We start from the raw sequence: 15,650 nt of genomic DNA on the forward strand, positions 1-15,650 counted from the left end.
CCTATTTTTTTTAAGTCGCAGTCGCAATCGCAGTCGCAGCCGTGAGCCGCTAGTGTGATATGTGCATAACGACGAATTGCGGAACATCGGATAAAGATAACATAAATGTCATTTTGCTTATGAAGCGAGAAAGGGAGAAATAGCGGCGAGTTACGTCAAAATTTAACGATAGAATATACTTGAAAAGGAAAAGGTAAAAATATAGTCGATTTATACAGATAGCTTTCATTACGCCATTGAATAATGAGAGGTTGAAATCGATGTGACCGAGCGAGCGTGGGTGTTCCAGGGTAGAGTCGCGATCTCGCGTTGCCCGATTGGCCGGCTAGCCTCCCACATGCACCCCCTCCATGAGCCAGCGCCTCAGGTGAGATCTGCGGCTCGACGCGTGTACATAGCAGGTGCGTTCGCAGTGTGGCTGTGCACCCACTGTCACGCGCCAGCGGGGTGTTTCTTCCCTTACGGGCATAAGAAGAAAAAGGAAGTGGCGAGAGCAGGAAGGGTGAGCGGACCGAGGGGAAACAGTTCGAGAGAGAGACTTGGCGAGCGAAAGAAAGAGGGAAATCCTGTTCGGAAAGATTCCGAAGAAAGGGTGAATCAAGTGGTGGGAGCGACCCCGCCGTAACATTCTCATCCCCACACGCATATAACCGAAGCGGAGTTCTCTCGGGGCGAGGAACCTTGCACGAGCCACCCTCCCCGAGGAGTTACGAACCTCGAACCTTGGTGGTGCACAGGTACCAGCGGGCAAGCGAGCGAGTAGGTGATTCTCGCAGGGTGACGATACATCACCCTCTTCATTCGCGTTCGCGAGGAGGAATTTAGAGTTTCTTAGAAAGAAGAGGTTCTGGTGAGAAAAAGGGAATTCGGACACGCGTAGGACTCGTCGCCAGCAGCAAGTCGAAGCGGAAGTCGCGTCGAGCACTCATCAAGCATCCGCGAAGAGAGAGTATGGTACGGAGATTCTGCAACGGCGCGGTTGCACTTGGCATCGCCCTGACGGCCTGCGCCGCTTTTCCGCGCGCCATCATGGCGATCGACCTCAGCCGCTTCTACGGCCACATCAACACGAAACGCTCGGGTAAGTGATCATCAATGAGATTGACAGGGGGAGCGAAAATGAGAGACGTCACAGCGACGACGATAACGGCATGCAGAAGTCTCGCAGACGTCGCAGACTTCGAGAAAGCACAACTTTGAGATCCGCGCTAGCGGCAAAAGAGTTCTAGATGAGAGCGCGAAAGAGAAATCGCGCATATATAATGATATAAATACAAAATTTAAATCAGACGTTTTAAAAAAACATAGCTCTTTAAAATTGTCTTTTTAAAAAAACATGGAAATGGAATACATTTATATAGACAGAAATATTTTGATGAAACTTCAATTGCGAATGAAATTTAATATGCAAATTTTTGTTTTTGCAAAGAGAGAATGTTTAAATGAAAATAAAATACGCACATACACATTAGATTTTCCAAACTTATAAACATCTATTATAATCTTTCTTTATCGTAAAAAATTTATACAATTTCATGTGAAAATGAACGAAAAATTTACATTTTATACTTTATAAATATTTCTCTCTATCTCTGCACAGTTTATTTTACGTCTTACGTAATATAATCGATATATCAATATGTGCATGTTTTTATACAATTTCATTTTTCATCTTTTTATTAAATATATATAAACGTTACAATATATATTATATATACATGAAGTTAAAAGAAATGATCAAATATTATCAATGTTTATTAATTATTCTTAGATGTTTTTATCCCAGCTTTTCTTTTCATTTTAATATCTTGCTTAAAATCAAAATAAAAATTTTATCAAAAATATTTTACGAAAAATCTGCCTATGATGCTGTTTATATATATATATTTTTTTTAGAAATACACATTAGAGAATTTTATAATCACGCAAACTACAAATTAATTTTCTCATACTCTTACGTAAAACATTTCTACAGTTACAGTAGTAGATATCATATCAGTATCTAACAAAGCTTTTTTTAATCGTCGCAGCTTTCTAACAACGACGAATTGTAATTATCAATGATATATATACAAACAAATAATATAATAATATCTTGTAGATATAAGACTCGTGAATGTACCATATCTTTATCCCTGTCTGCCCAAACATGATATCTACTACTGTAACTGTAACTGCAGAAATGTTTTACGTAAGACTGAGAAAATTAATTTGTAGCTTGCATGATTATGAAATTCTTTAATTGAGAAAACAACAAGATTATTAAATAGATCTATAAATGAGATAAGCTGAGTTTTTCAACAGAAAACTTATTTATAAATCTGTTTAATTTCTTCGCTCTTGCCAGATTATACTCGACTGTTTTACTTCTCTTTATCATTATTTAAGTAATATACTTTGGCAATATAACTTCTTGATGATATAATTTTCTTCACGAAAATATCGAGGAGATTTATTTATAGCAAAATTTAATTTTTAGCGTTACGTTATTAATGTAACTAAACACCGTTCTATAAATAAAAATTCTGCAATTATGTAAAGTTCATTTGAGATTAACTGAAGATCATGTCAGAGATTATTTAAAAAAAATAAAATGAGGCAAAGGAGTTAGAAGCATATGTCATGTAGAAGCTTTAGCTTACATACTTCAATGGATAAATATTTTATATCATGCCCACGCACGGCGTTTATAGGGATACGAAGTAAAGGAAGCTTCTAGGAAACGATATTGTCCCTTTTGCGTTATCACGCTCCTCCTAACAGCTATTAAAGTTGACGGGTGCGGAGGGCATGATTATATGACAGAGCTATGTTTCGCTGAAACTCCCGACCATGTGGGAGTGTGCTCTCTGGCGGATATAGTTACACGGTCGGTCAATAACGCGCGTACTTGGCATACCGAGTCGTATATAGTCGCATTTATATTCGCTGATGACATTTAGAAAAACGCGTTTTTTTTTTTATTCAGTGTCCCTGTCATCCAGGGTCGGAATCGTCGCGAAGCGAGTCAAACGTGTCGGGATTCTGTCCTAATAAAGAGTTCTTATTTTTCATGTTTATCTATACCCTTCTCTAATTTTTTGGAATTTTTAATTTGCGGAAATTCATCATTTTATCGGTGATCAAATGAGAAATAGGAAATAAGAAATATATTTTTTGAATCTTATCAAAAATAAATAATGTCTTTTTTATTGTCAAGTTTCTTTTTCTATGGCAAATTTATTTTAATTAAAATAAAAGAAAAATTAAAAACAAAAAAGGTATAATATGAAGAGAAATTTCATTAAAAAAAATTCAGACAATATTTGAAATATTTTTTATATTTTTCTATCTTTTATTTATTTCTCAACAAAATAATTGTAAATGAGAGAGCAAAATACAAATCATCTCTGAAAAATAAATTCAGACATGCTTTTATCAAAGGAAACATTAATTGTAATTCGTATCAAATGTGAAAAACTGAGAACAAGATACAAAGTATTAATAAATTTACTTATTCAAATAAAATGCATCTAGAAAATGGGGAAGTCTAAGCGATGTGGTAATCATCGATATTAAAAATTTCTCGTATCTGTCGTCATAAATATTTGTTAGCTGTAAAACGAAGTATATATTTACGTGATAAATTTTTTTAAATATTCCCTCGACGATCATTTTATTCGAAATACACATCGAGGGTTGATCCCATAGGAGCAATAACTACATATCCTCTCTGGGGAATCAACGCTTCTGTTGATCGCTGAAATATTTACATGTAATATTGCTAAGCGCTTATTAAAGTACGTAGCTGTCTCATCTAAACACGTGAAAAGAATTATATAAATACTCGCATAATTTAATAATATCTTTTATTTTTCTGGTGCTGTCGAGAATATTTAATGCTTCAATAACAATTTTTAGTATGTTCGATGCGACAAACTTTTGAAAAAGTATTTTTTCGGATTAGGTATGCGTAGGCGTTTTATGTAAACATTTGAGAAAAAAAACTCTTGCAATATATTCACACAGAATAATTTAATAACGTTGAAATGGAGCTACATCGGCACATACGACGGTTCGATATAGGTTTTTATGTTTAGTGGAGGGATATTGAATTAATCAGATAGACGGTCAAAATTGACCGTAGGGGCTTTGTGAGTATGACGTCATGTTCGTATTTTGCAAATTGCGTTTCAATGCGTTGAAGTAATCGCGTGGGCGATCATGTATATATAACGAATGTGACACAATATTACACAATCGATTGTTAAGTAGCTGCTGGCGATAGCATATGCAATTGACATTTTTTTTTTATATCAACACAGCAATCGAGATGAAAAATTATTTTCTTTTTTCCGATAATAAAACAGGATTCTTTTTTTAAATAAAAATACGGATTAATAGAGACAAATGTACGGATATTAAAAATTAAACGTTGCAATATTTACTTCGTTGAATAGGATATACGTATATACACGTATATACAGAGAGATAAAGAAAGGTCTCACGTAATACATTACAGAATATATTCCCTCTTGAAATTATCAGAGATGAGAGTTCCTTTTTGCTGGATTTTTTATATGTAATATATCCGTACTTGTGACCTCCACGGAAATAGGATTCCGAAGAAAAAGACTCTTAAAGACTCTTTTATTTCCTTAGGAGACATACGACGGTTTACGTTTTTGAAAAGCTTTCATGAAATCTAATTTTATCTTAAAACGTGCACGTTTTTTTTTTATTTTGATTAAATAGAAAGAAATACAAGAAAATTAATTTTTTTATGTAAAAAAGATTGATGAAGAAAGTCTAGTGAAAAGATTTGGCCAGTTAAAATGTAAGAGTAAAATTGTGACGATTATATTATGACCATTAATCGATCCTAATTTCTACAATTTTATCAGATTTCATGTTTCGTTTATAATTTTTAAGAACTCATGTCGCACTTAATGCGATTGCATGTCCTTCCAATTATCTCGAAAGCTTCTCGTGCAAAGGAGTGCTGACGCATTATTCCGCGCGCGTTTCAGAGATCCCTCGCTTTATCATCGTAATTTAATCCCGCGACCGATGAGAACATGTCGCGCCCTTTTGAACTTTCATTTCCGCGAGTAATTAAATCACCCCGTGTGTATACGCACGCATTTCTATTTTCGTCTCGGATTTTGCTCGGAAAATGTATGCGTTAGATTTTCCTCTCCTCGCTCGGACCCAGATGCCTTTATCTGTATATATTTTTCAGATGCTTGCCACCCGTACGAACCCTTCAAGTGTCCGGGCGACGGTCTCTGCATCTCGATACAATATCTTTGTGACGGCGCACCCGATTGTCAAGACGGATACGATGAGGACTCGAGATTGTGTACCGCAGGTGAGATAATTAATTTAATTGAACCAAGGCGCAATATATTAAGCAATGATTAAGCCACTTTAATTACACGAATAAATCTTTTGATTTAATTTTTTTCAACTTTTTTTTATTCAATTTTTTGTTAAAGTAAATAAATTAGCTCGTGCCAACAATAATATGAACAATATCTGATTTTTCTTTGTATGTATATTCAATATATTTTTTCCATTCGTGATTTTTTCACGTAGAATTATTATGCGATTTAATCTAGATATCTATTATATTATGTTGCATATAAAAGATAATTTATATAAAAATATTAAATATATACTTATATAAATATTTTTAATATTTAATTTTTAATATTTAATTTTTAATTTTTTAAATATAAATAATATAAATTTAGATATAAATAATCTCTATTTAAATACTGATCATCATATTATGTTACAAACAACATAAACATTATATTGTTGTAAACATTATATTATGTTGCAAACACAATATCAATGTATCTCGTTGTATAAACACTACCGCTCGGTATTGATGCACCTAATGATGTTCCGTGCAGCTGCACCGAACATCATAATAAGGGGGGAGATTACCGTACTCGTTCGGTGCGTTTACACCGAGAGTTATTATCGCACCTGCTTTTCTCTTTCTATGGACCGGTCTTGTAAGTATCGATTAATTGAGATATAATTGCTTCCTTGTCTCTTTTCCGAGGTGTAGAGAAAGAAAATTATATTAATTTTAATTACAATGTTTATGAGGACACGATATTGTAATAACTCTCTATTTATTTTTCTGTTTATTTATTTTTTTTTTTTACATTTAACTTCTCTGTTACAGCCAAACGACCACCCGTAGAAGAAACCGCCACTTTTCTGCAGTCTCTGCTGGCAAGCCACGGTCCCAATTATTTGGAGAAGCTATTCGGAAATAAAGCGCGTGATACGCTGAAGCCTCTCGGTGGTGTGGAAAAAGTGGCCATCGCGCTGTCTGGTAAGTTTTCGCAATTAAATAAAATATTAAGTTAAATAAGATAGCAAGAATTTTACGACGCAAGACTTATATAGTACAAATAAGATATCAAACGATTCGACTTGCTCTTCGTCGTTAGGTCGTAACGTCGTTATGAAGATAGTGATATAAATTTAGACTGCGTATTAGAAATCTAAAACAAGCAAAAACCGTCGTGTTAAAATTAATGATCGGTTTAATACACTTCCTTTAAATTGTATGACGAATTAGATATACACAAACTTCCCGAGCTTATGTCCAGAAAAATTCGTTTCCACGTTTCTTTTATCATTATTTTACTCTCGAATTTGCTATTTGGTTTTGCAATCTGGTTTTTAACAATCTGTTTCGGCCGTCAGAATCGCAAACGATCGAGGATTTTGGCGCAGCGTTGCACCTGATGCGCTCGGATCTCGAGCATCTGCGCTCAGTCTTTATGGCGGTGGAGAATGGCGACTTGGGTATGCTGAAATCGATCGGTATCAAGGACTCCGAGCTGGGCGACGTCAAATTCTTCCTCGAGAAGCTCGTTAAAACGGGCTTTCTCGATTGAACGACAATCACATCCGCCACCATCGATGACGAGTCGCCGCCGTTGTCGTCGCATCAGCAGACCCTTTGTTTGATGAAGCCTAAATCTCGTTCTTTTCGCGAACACCTCTTTCTTTCATCGCGAGTTCTCGCATGCAGAATGTAGATCGTTACTTTTCTTTCTTCCCCTATTCCTCTCGCGAATCCTCTGCTCTTGCTTCAACGCAATCACCGAGTATCGAGATGATCATCGAGATGATTTGCGTGACGAGTGATCAGGCAGATCTTCGTTTTGCATATTTTGTATGGCAATCATAGATAACTCTAATCTCGTTATACTCGCGTTATAATCGCGTTATTATCAATTTCTTTAGAAAAGAATATAATTATTAAGAGACATGGTTAATAACCAATATATCGTGTACGCTTATGGAGGGTTTATCATTGCAATTTTTTTATTAGTGTCGAGTATTGCAATTTTACGCAAATCTGCATGAAAATACCAGCACTGAAAAAATACTATGTTAACTTTTTTACAATCTGCAATATTTTTATTTTACTTTTTTTCTACTGTTTTCTACTTTATTAATAATAATATCACGTGTTAAAATTTTCGTGAATGTTTCGGAAGCTTTTAACGTTTACTCTCGCTTCTTTTATTATTAGTTGCGCAATGTAATTTTTTTTCATATAAACCAAATAATAAGCTCTCTTTCAGTTGACCTATTTTTAAAATATTAAGTTTCCTCATGTACTTTATAACGACTACACTATAACTGATGCATATGTGCTGTCGTGTGCCCCGGTTTTATTCTAGCTTTATCTTTGATATTGCTAGCACATACATCGTATCGTCTTACATAAGTGATTAACGATGAATCGTTCATGATCGGTAGCTATATAATTGTTTAATTATTGTGCATTTAAATTACTTAAAATTTACACAAGTCACGCTATATACAGCTCTTCTTTTCTCTTTCGAAAATTATCACTTGAAATATTAATGAATTAGTAGAAAAGTTTCTTATCTAAATTTAATCCCATTTATTAATCTAATCTTCTGAAACTTAATAAGCCGCTTCTGAAACATTTACGACGAGATTGCCATCTTTAAATTTCACAGAAGAAACTTTGTAAGAGGAAAATAATTGCGTTCAGAGATGGCAAAGTGGTTTTTTATGAAAATTGCATCACTCTTCTTTGAAGAAGATTATGTGGAACAAAATTCTTAATAGAATAAATTCTTCAGAAATCCAATGTTATGATAGCTTATTATATATAATTTAATATATTTATTTTTTAAAAAATACACAACTATCGAACCTACACAGAGAAAAATGTATACTGCATTCAAGTAAATATTATTTAATTTAAGTATATCATAAGTTTATATCCGCAAATATATCATAAGTTCACCACAAGCATTAAATTTAATTGAATATATTCTGAATTTTAGTAAGTGCGGTATTTTAGTCAAGAATATTAAATTAAAACATAAATTTGATTTGCTTACTACACAAAGTAAGTTTGATTTTTCTTTGATACAACTTTACAATATTTTTAAAGAGAAAATAAATTCTTTTTTTGAGTACATGACAATGAGATTTTCTAACACTTGTGATAAGTATATTTTAAGACTATTATCAAGAATATATTCTTTGTTGAAGAAAACTATTACTTAAATTAAAAAAAGAAAAATAAACTAAGTAATCGCTTTTCTTGGCAGTAGAATGATATTTTTCTCTGTGTATTATTATTGAAGTTGCGTTTCTTGATGGTGAGCTAGAGAGGCGAGAGCGGGGGAGAAGTCGCACTTAGAGGTTTATATATATTCTTACAGTTATTTCTGCGTATCGTAAAGAAACTTCACGCAACGATTATTATTCTCTCGAGATATCTTTCTAACGTACTTCTAAACCAAACGAACATGCTGTGAACTGAATTGCGTGCACTGAATTTTTTGTTATATTAATTATAGAGTAGTATGTATTAAGAGATGATAGACGATTTTATTCGAATTTAGACGATTACTGCTGGAACAGTATTGATTTAAGTCGATGTTCTCTCTTTATGTGTATATTTTTTAACTTACCTTTATTATCGCAAAAATCGCTTCTATTCGCGATAAGTTTCGCGACGCAACTCTACAACATATCGAGTATATAAAAAGAAGTAATATTATAGCATAGATAAATGTTATATCGAGAAACTTTTCGATTTATATTTTCATCGCATTTGACGGGTGAAATCTTTGCCTTGATCAAGGTGGCATTCGAGTATAAGACGAAATGACGCAAGTAGTATTTAATGTGTCAAACATGCGGTGAAAATATTATCTTTTGAATCTAAGGATTTCGATGCTCTTAATTTTTCTCGGTGCAATCGAACGTCACGCAGTCGTAACGTAACATCACACGACAGTGTCGAATGTGTGCGTTTTAAAGTTGAGAAAATGGGTACAAAAGAAGAAATATGGAGCATCGCGTCGCGTTCTTTCAGGGTATGACGCGTATTTTATTCACTACAGGAAACAAAGCAAGATATATATTATATATATAATGCTAACGATTATTGATATTTTCATTACGGTAACACGATACATATCAATACACATACATATCAATAAAAATTATATATATATATTAAAAAAATATATATTATATATAATAAAGTATAACAATGTACCGCAGATTCTCTCGAGGTAGCGCTTTCCGTCGCGCTTTTCTTTCATTTTGAAGAGAGTAAATTAACACGTACACATTACGAGTTATAAATTTATATACATATATATACATATAAAATTTTACTATTCGTGACAATCGAGAAATGGCAGACGGGTGCGAGTCTGACGAGGCTTTATTTACCTCGGGAGAATAGCCGTCGAGATGAATAATGACATATTTATTTCTTAAGCGTATCTTCTAATAGAAAATAATTAAGACATATCTTCTAATTAATATAATGTAAGCGAATTTAAAGATATATATACTATATATACATAGCGAAAATACATATCAACAAAGAAATCACTTTTATCAGATGGTAGATAATATTTTGGTATATAAAGAAGAAAAAAAGTGTAATATTCCCTCCAGATGTCAATTACGGTCCAAAGTAGGGCCTGGACCGAGGGCAAAATCCGAGGGAACTTGTGTGTGTTAGTGAACAATCGAGCGGAATATCAGGCCGAGGGGTCATGGCGCGCCGCGACACCTCTCTCTCTCTCTCTCTCTATCTGTAGTTCTTTCTCTCTCTCTCTCACTCTCTCCGCCTCTCCGCTTCGTGCCTTGACTCTTTGGCCCCAATTTCGAATCGTAAGTTATAAGGTCAAATCTATTTCTCCCTTCCGAGAAAAGCAGACCGGAATTCCGACACAATGCAACCTCTGATATACATATACGTAAATATACCATTTTTCGAAGGCGTGTTATCCATCGTCTTGGAATGATAAGAGGTCGTACTCTTTCTTCTGTTATTCTTTATTTATTTCACTTATATTTTCACACTTTTGTTTCCTTTTTTTACGAAGAATAGACAGAGATGAATTACAAAATTTTGATGATTTTGTAATTTTTCTTACACTGAGCGAGAAAAATTAATAGAAATTTATTCTATAAATTTATATTAAATATCTATTGCGGATGTGTTTCAAAAAAACAATTGTTATTCAGATTTTCTAATTATTTTCTATTCTTATATTTATATAAGAACTTCTTCATCAATCTTTATATTAATAATATCCTAAGTTTCTCATAATTTAATTAATTTAGCCAATATATGTCTAGCGATATATGCCTCTTTTTCTAGAAAATTTAATTTATTTGATTCCACTGACGTGTGTTAAAGCAAATAATATTAGCAAGTATTTATATAAATTAATACTTTTATTATAAAGTAATTAGATTTTATTTTTTTTAATTAATTTTAAAATATGTATTATTTCTTAAGAATAGCAATTTTAAGTCCATTTAATTAAAATTAATCTTGTTGAAGCTTTTTGTGTATAGACCATCTACTTAATCTTAATTTAAAAAGCAACAATTACAATTAAAATAATATTTTAATCGTTCCAGAAAAAAATCGTCGATCCGTCCATAGCATTTCGGTTAATAAATGTATATCGCTGTTTGTTATCTTACTATGTATCTTTTTGACATTATCCTAACAAAAGGTTCAAAAACAAATATCGACAGCTGGATTATAAAAGAAACATGATTTTTTTCTGTATTACAAATAGAGATTATAACATGTTATATATTTCCTTGTCTTATACGAGGATACGACGATATTAATCTGTATGCGTGGAATGCATAATTTATATCAACAACAATGGAATATCTAGTAATATAATTCCATAACGTAATTATTTAACTGTGCACCAAATTTGAAAGTATACGTAGATATTCTACGCTATATATGTATTTGATCCAATTTAACAAATTAAAGTCTCCTCGTACTTGATTTATTGAAACATTCTCTCTACAAAAAAGTAATACTAATAGAATATAAAGTATAATAAAACCTGGAAATTATATATTAACAGGAAAGAAAATAATTACATGGAAAGTTCTTCCCTGTCATTTCCTGGAAACTGTATCGAAATGTTGCGACAGCTGCTCTTGCGAAAATATCTCACTCGGAAATTATGCGCGCGCGCAATAATCGCACGATTAATTGATTAATGTAAGAAGGATATGTGGTTTTTTTGCAAGTATGTATATGCGATTATACATACACATATATGTATACATATTGTATATATTGTTTTATTCGTTATTGTTTTATTACTCTTATGACTTTTATAATTATATGTGCGTATTTTGTGTTATATAATTATTACATATATACACATTGCGCTCTCTTAAAGTTAAGTTAATCAATAAACTAAAGTAATATTATATAAGTAATATTATATACCGTGTGTAAAATCTTCAACCTTGTCATTTCAAACTGATGGAATAATACGCAGCGTGTATCAGCACATGTTATATATATATATATATATATATATATATATATATATATATATATCATATGTATAGATACAAGACATATACGTATAAAAATGACCACTTTAATTGTCGAGATTTAATCATGTGATAATATACTAAAATGTGTCACGCACTGTCATATTATCTATACATATACACATATATATATACGTTACTTTTCGATTTTTTAATTGTTCTACTGCCAAAGTGTTTTCTTATTATACGGCAAATTGCGACGTTATACTGTAATAAGTAATTAATTCTTCCCCTTTTCTGCTTCTTCAATCTTTTATGTACTCTTTTTCTATTTATTGAATACAGCTTAGATATTTTGTCGCGCGATAGAGTGACCATTAATAAAGCGAAACATTTCTTCAGTTTTAATTGTTAGACTTCAAATTATATATACACACCATGCCACATGCATCATGATTTCATCGTGCGTGCGAATGTAATGTATATTGCATTATTATTCGATGGATATACGAAGTCACGAATCTTTGCAGGTACTTTGCGCCTGTGTACCGACTATTTAAAAAGATTACGTTTCACTATATCTTGCATTTATAGATTCATTTATACTATTTTATCAGCAATGTATAATGTGCGGGATTCTGATCTGTATATATGCATTTGCTTTTTATTCGGCACAAATGTATTTGTGAATAGTAGTTGAACGAATCGCGGTATTTCGGATCGTGTGCTAAGAGTATCGATTGAAGCGATTACTTAAAAAATAGTTTGTTTTTGGATTATTTAAATATTAATAAAATATTAATTTTTCAGAAAGACTTCTGAAAAAAATTCTCTATTTATTTAACAGTCCAAGTTGCTACATCAGTATGTCACAGAAGATATCATTTAAACATAAAACAATTTTTCGCTCAACTGTCCATTGAAGTGGACGAGATGAATTTTTCGTCGGTCGGTTCCATTAATTCGTACTTTTCAGTGACTCCACCGAGGCTCTTTAATTCTCTAACTAAAGTTCGTACATCGATTTTACGCGAAACTATCAGTTTCCGTTGATCTGTGGAACCGTAGCTACGCGATTTAAGGCCCATTGTTCGTGCAATTCTGGAATAAATTAAAATATTTTTATATCAAAAACTCTTTCTCTTAAGTGAAGCTTTTTGCGAATTTTCATGTAACTTGAGCTACACATACTGATGGATCACCGATCTTTCCTCATTGGTAAAATCTAAGAACACAATATCGTTTTGCATATTGGTCTGCAGAAAATCTTTAAACAAACTCCGACATTTCGCTTTCATTTCGTTCGCTGTGCAGGAATTGGATTTCAAGCCGAGACCCTTTCGGCTTATCTGTGGTTTTACCCTAAAAATAAAAGATATTAAAATATGTGTAAAAATAAAAAAAGAAAAAGTAATAAAAAATGTAAAATTTTTCTAGAAATTAATAAAGGACGTTCTCTGCGTTCTATTATGTGTTAATAGTGACCGTGGCTGTTGTTTGCCATCTGAAGTATTGTTATACATGTATACTAACATTGCAGACATGGGTTCTATAACACCCTGCTCCGATTTTCCGAGACCACCGCCAGTCCAACCCATTCTTCTCATTAACTCCTCTCCGATACAACTGGATGCTTTCCAATCGTTGTCGGGCATGCATTCTTGTGGCTTCATTTCTTTTGTCGTTACAGTTACATTCGATTTAGAGTCTAAATTTTGTTTAACCTGAATTTTAAAATGTATAAAATTTAATGACATTTTAAAACGTTAGATATTTAAAAATGTTTCATATTTTATTATTTGTAATCATTATTTATTATAGAATAAATATATAAACAACACGAAAATATATAACATATATTCATAAATATCTCTATATTCCAGTAAATTTCATTTTATCTTTAAGTCACATTTTATCCTTTACCTTAACAGTATAGCAATGCTTTCGTAATTCGTTTAATGCAGCAATGGCTGCTTCATTTTTGGCAGTTTTTTTATTGGAATTGGTGTAACATGCAACTTTTTTTGAATTGATGTAAATGGAACATTCCCTAAAATAGAAATCAAGAAATATCTTATGATGTGTTTGCGATTATAAATTTACAAATTTTAATTACCATATCTTAGCAATTTCTTTATTACAAGAAACCTCACCAGATTCCTTCCATCATAGAATATTTCCAGTCAAGGTTAACACCAGATATATTGGCTGAATTTCCTAGTGTACTTTGTGGTATGTCATCTGATTTTTCCCATAAAATAATATCTCTGTATGGATTATCTCTCAGTATATTTTTCTCTGTTTTCAATCTTTTAGAAAGTGACTCTTTGATATTAGATTTTTCGCAAGATTCATAGCTGCAATTGGTTGTACTTAATTTTCCTGATTTATTTATATTAGGAGATGATCTCTTTTTTGAGTTACAGTTTTTATGAAGTTGATCTATATGCTTGGTTGTATTTGATATATTATTAGGTGTACTTAATATATGTTCTTCTGTGACAGTAGATGTACGAGCAACGCATCCTATATAATATAAAAACAAAAATTCAAGATTATTATACAGATTATGAAACATGGTTTATGCATTTGTCAAGATATATGCATTATATATCTCGACAAACAAATAAAAAGTTCCCTTAAATATAACATAAAATATACTGTGAATAATAGAACATTGGAAAGGTTTAAAAAAAAAATGCTACAACTCACAATTTTTCTTTATACCTTTAACCTTAGAGCTAGCTGCTTCTGAAGCTTCTACAAATGTTCTTTGTAACTTTTTCTTTTGCTTTTCTCTATACTTTGCTGCGATATCTTCTGATAATTCCTTTACTAAATCCATTGTTTCTTGTGGATATCTAAGAAATTTATATAGACTTATATATACATATAAGATGCAAAATTTGGATTCTAAATTTATATTGTGATATTTGTGTGTATTTCTAATTAAATTTATACTGTGATATATTCTACTCTAAAGAGACAAACATACAACAGCAGTTTATTAGATATCACAGTGAAACACAAGCAGGATTGGTATCTATACCTGCATCCTAATAGTTCAACGTTAACAAAGACTTGAGCTAAACAAACAAGCGCATCTTCCGAGAACTTGTCTTTGTGAGACAACAAGAAATTACGTCTCAACTCCCAGTGTTCGTCGGATTCGTATTCCACTTTGTGTTGTTCCACATCCCAATCTTCGTTTACGCTCATTTTTATTTATTTCAGGCGTTTTTCGAAAAGAAATCTTCCGGATATCTCCGATCGATAAATTTACTCAGTCTTTAGGAAAATTCTAAAAAAACTGTCTAATAAATCGAATAAATCGTTTTGTTTTCCTGTGCTTTACCTTAGGTTAATAAAAAAACTGTTTACACAGTGTCCACAGGTGGGGAATTGTGAGAAAACATGTGATTACTGGACAAAATTTTGATTAGTCTAATCCGAAACGATTCAGGCTGCGTTCCAAAATTCACTACCAGTACTGAAAATCTATAGTTTACGTGACTTAGGGCCTCCGCACAAGGTGTTCCGTATCGCATTACGTTACGTTAAGTATAGATCGTAAATTTAACTCCGTACGTAAAATTAAACTTCAGTCAACGCACAGAAGAAAGCGTAACGTAAAGACGAAATGTCTTTACGTTACGATTTCTTCTGTGCGTTGACTGAAGTTTAATTTTACGTACGGAGTTAAATTTACGATCTATACTTAACGTAACGTAATGCGATACGGAACACCTTGTGCGGAGGCCCTAACACTATAGATTTTCAGTACTGGCAGTGAATTTTGG

At 32.5% G+C, this 15,650-nt stretch overlaps 2 protein-coding genes across 3 annotated transcripts; one reads left to right on the plus strand and one right to left on the minus strand.

Annotated features, from left to right (window-relative positions):
- Window positions 1–278: 278 nt before the first annotated feature.
- Window positions 279–12,665, plus strand: LOC145961924 (IDLSRF-like peptide). The gene is made up of 4 exons (XM_083082538.1): window positions 279–1,081; window positions 5,222–5,350; window positions 6,182–6,334; window positions 6,712–12,665. The coding sequence occupies exons 1-4, from the start codon at window positions 952–954 to the stop codon at window positions 6,903–6,905; spliced, it is 606 nt and encodes a 201-aa protein (XP_082938664.1). The 5' UTR covers window positions 279–951; the 3' UTR covers window positions 6,906–12,665.
- A 1-nt stretch (window position 12,666) lies between these two features.
- Window positions 12,667–15,348, minus strand: LOC145961922 (NF-kappa-B-repressing factor). Of its 2 annotated transcripts, none has more exons than XM_083082531.1 (8): window positions 15,206–15,348; window positions 14,900–15,151; window positions 14,578–14,711; window positions 14,004–14,376; window positions 13,774–13,900; window positions 13,384–13,574; window positions 13,042–13,212; window positions 12,667–12,951 (listed from the first exon to the last, which is right to left on the minus strand). In XM_083082531.1, the coding sequence occupies exons 2-8, from the start codon at window positions 15,067–15,069 to the stop codon at window positions 12,759–12,761; spliced, it is 1,359 nt and encodes a 452-aa protein (XP_082938657.1). In that variant the 5' UTR covers window positions 15,070–15,151; window positions 15,206–15,348; the 3' UTR covers window positions 12,667–12,758. The 2 variants fall into 2 exon arrangements, with proteins under 2 accessions (XP_082938657.1, XP_082938658.1); XM_083082532.1 differs by having other exon boundaries at window positions 15,232–15,330.
- Window positions 15,349–15,650: the final 302 nt, after the last annotated feature.

The sequence above is a fragment of the Camponotus vicinus genome, unplaced genomic scaffold (genome assembly GCF_025532165.1).
Source record: "Camponotus vicinus isolate PSW18456_S1 unplaced genomic scaffold, iyCamVici1.0 SCAF_11, whole genome shotgun sequence".
NCBI classification, from domain to species: domain Eukaryota; kingdom Metazoa; phylum Arthropoda; class Insecta; order Hymenoptera; family Formicidae; genus Camponotus; species Camponotus vicinus.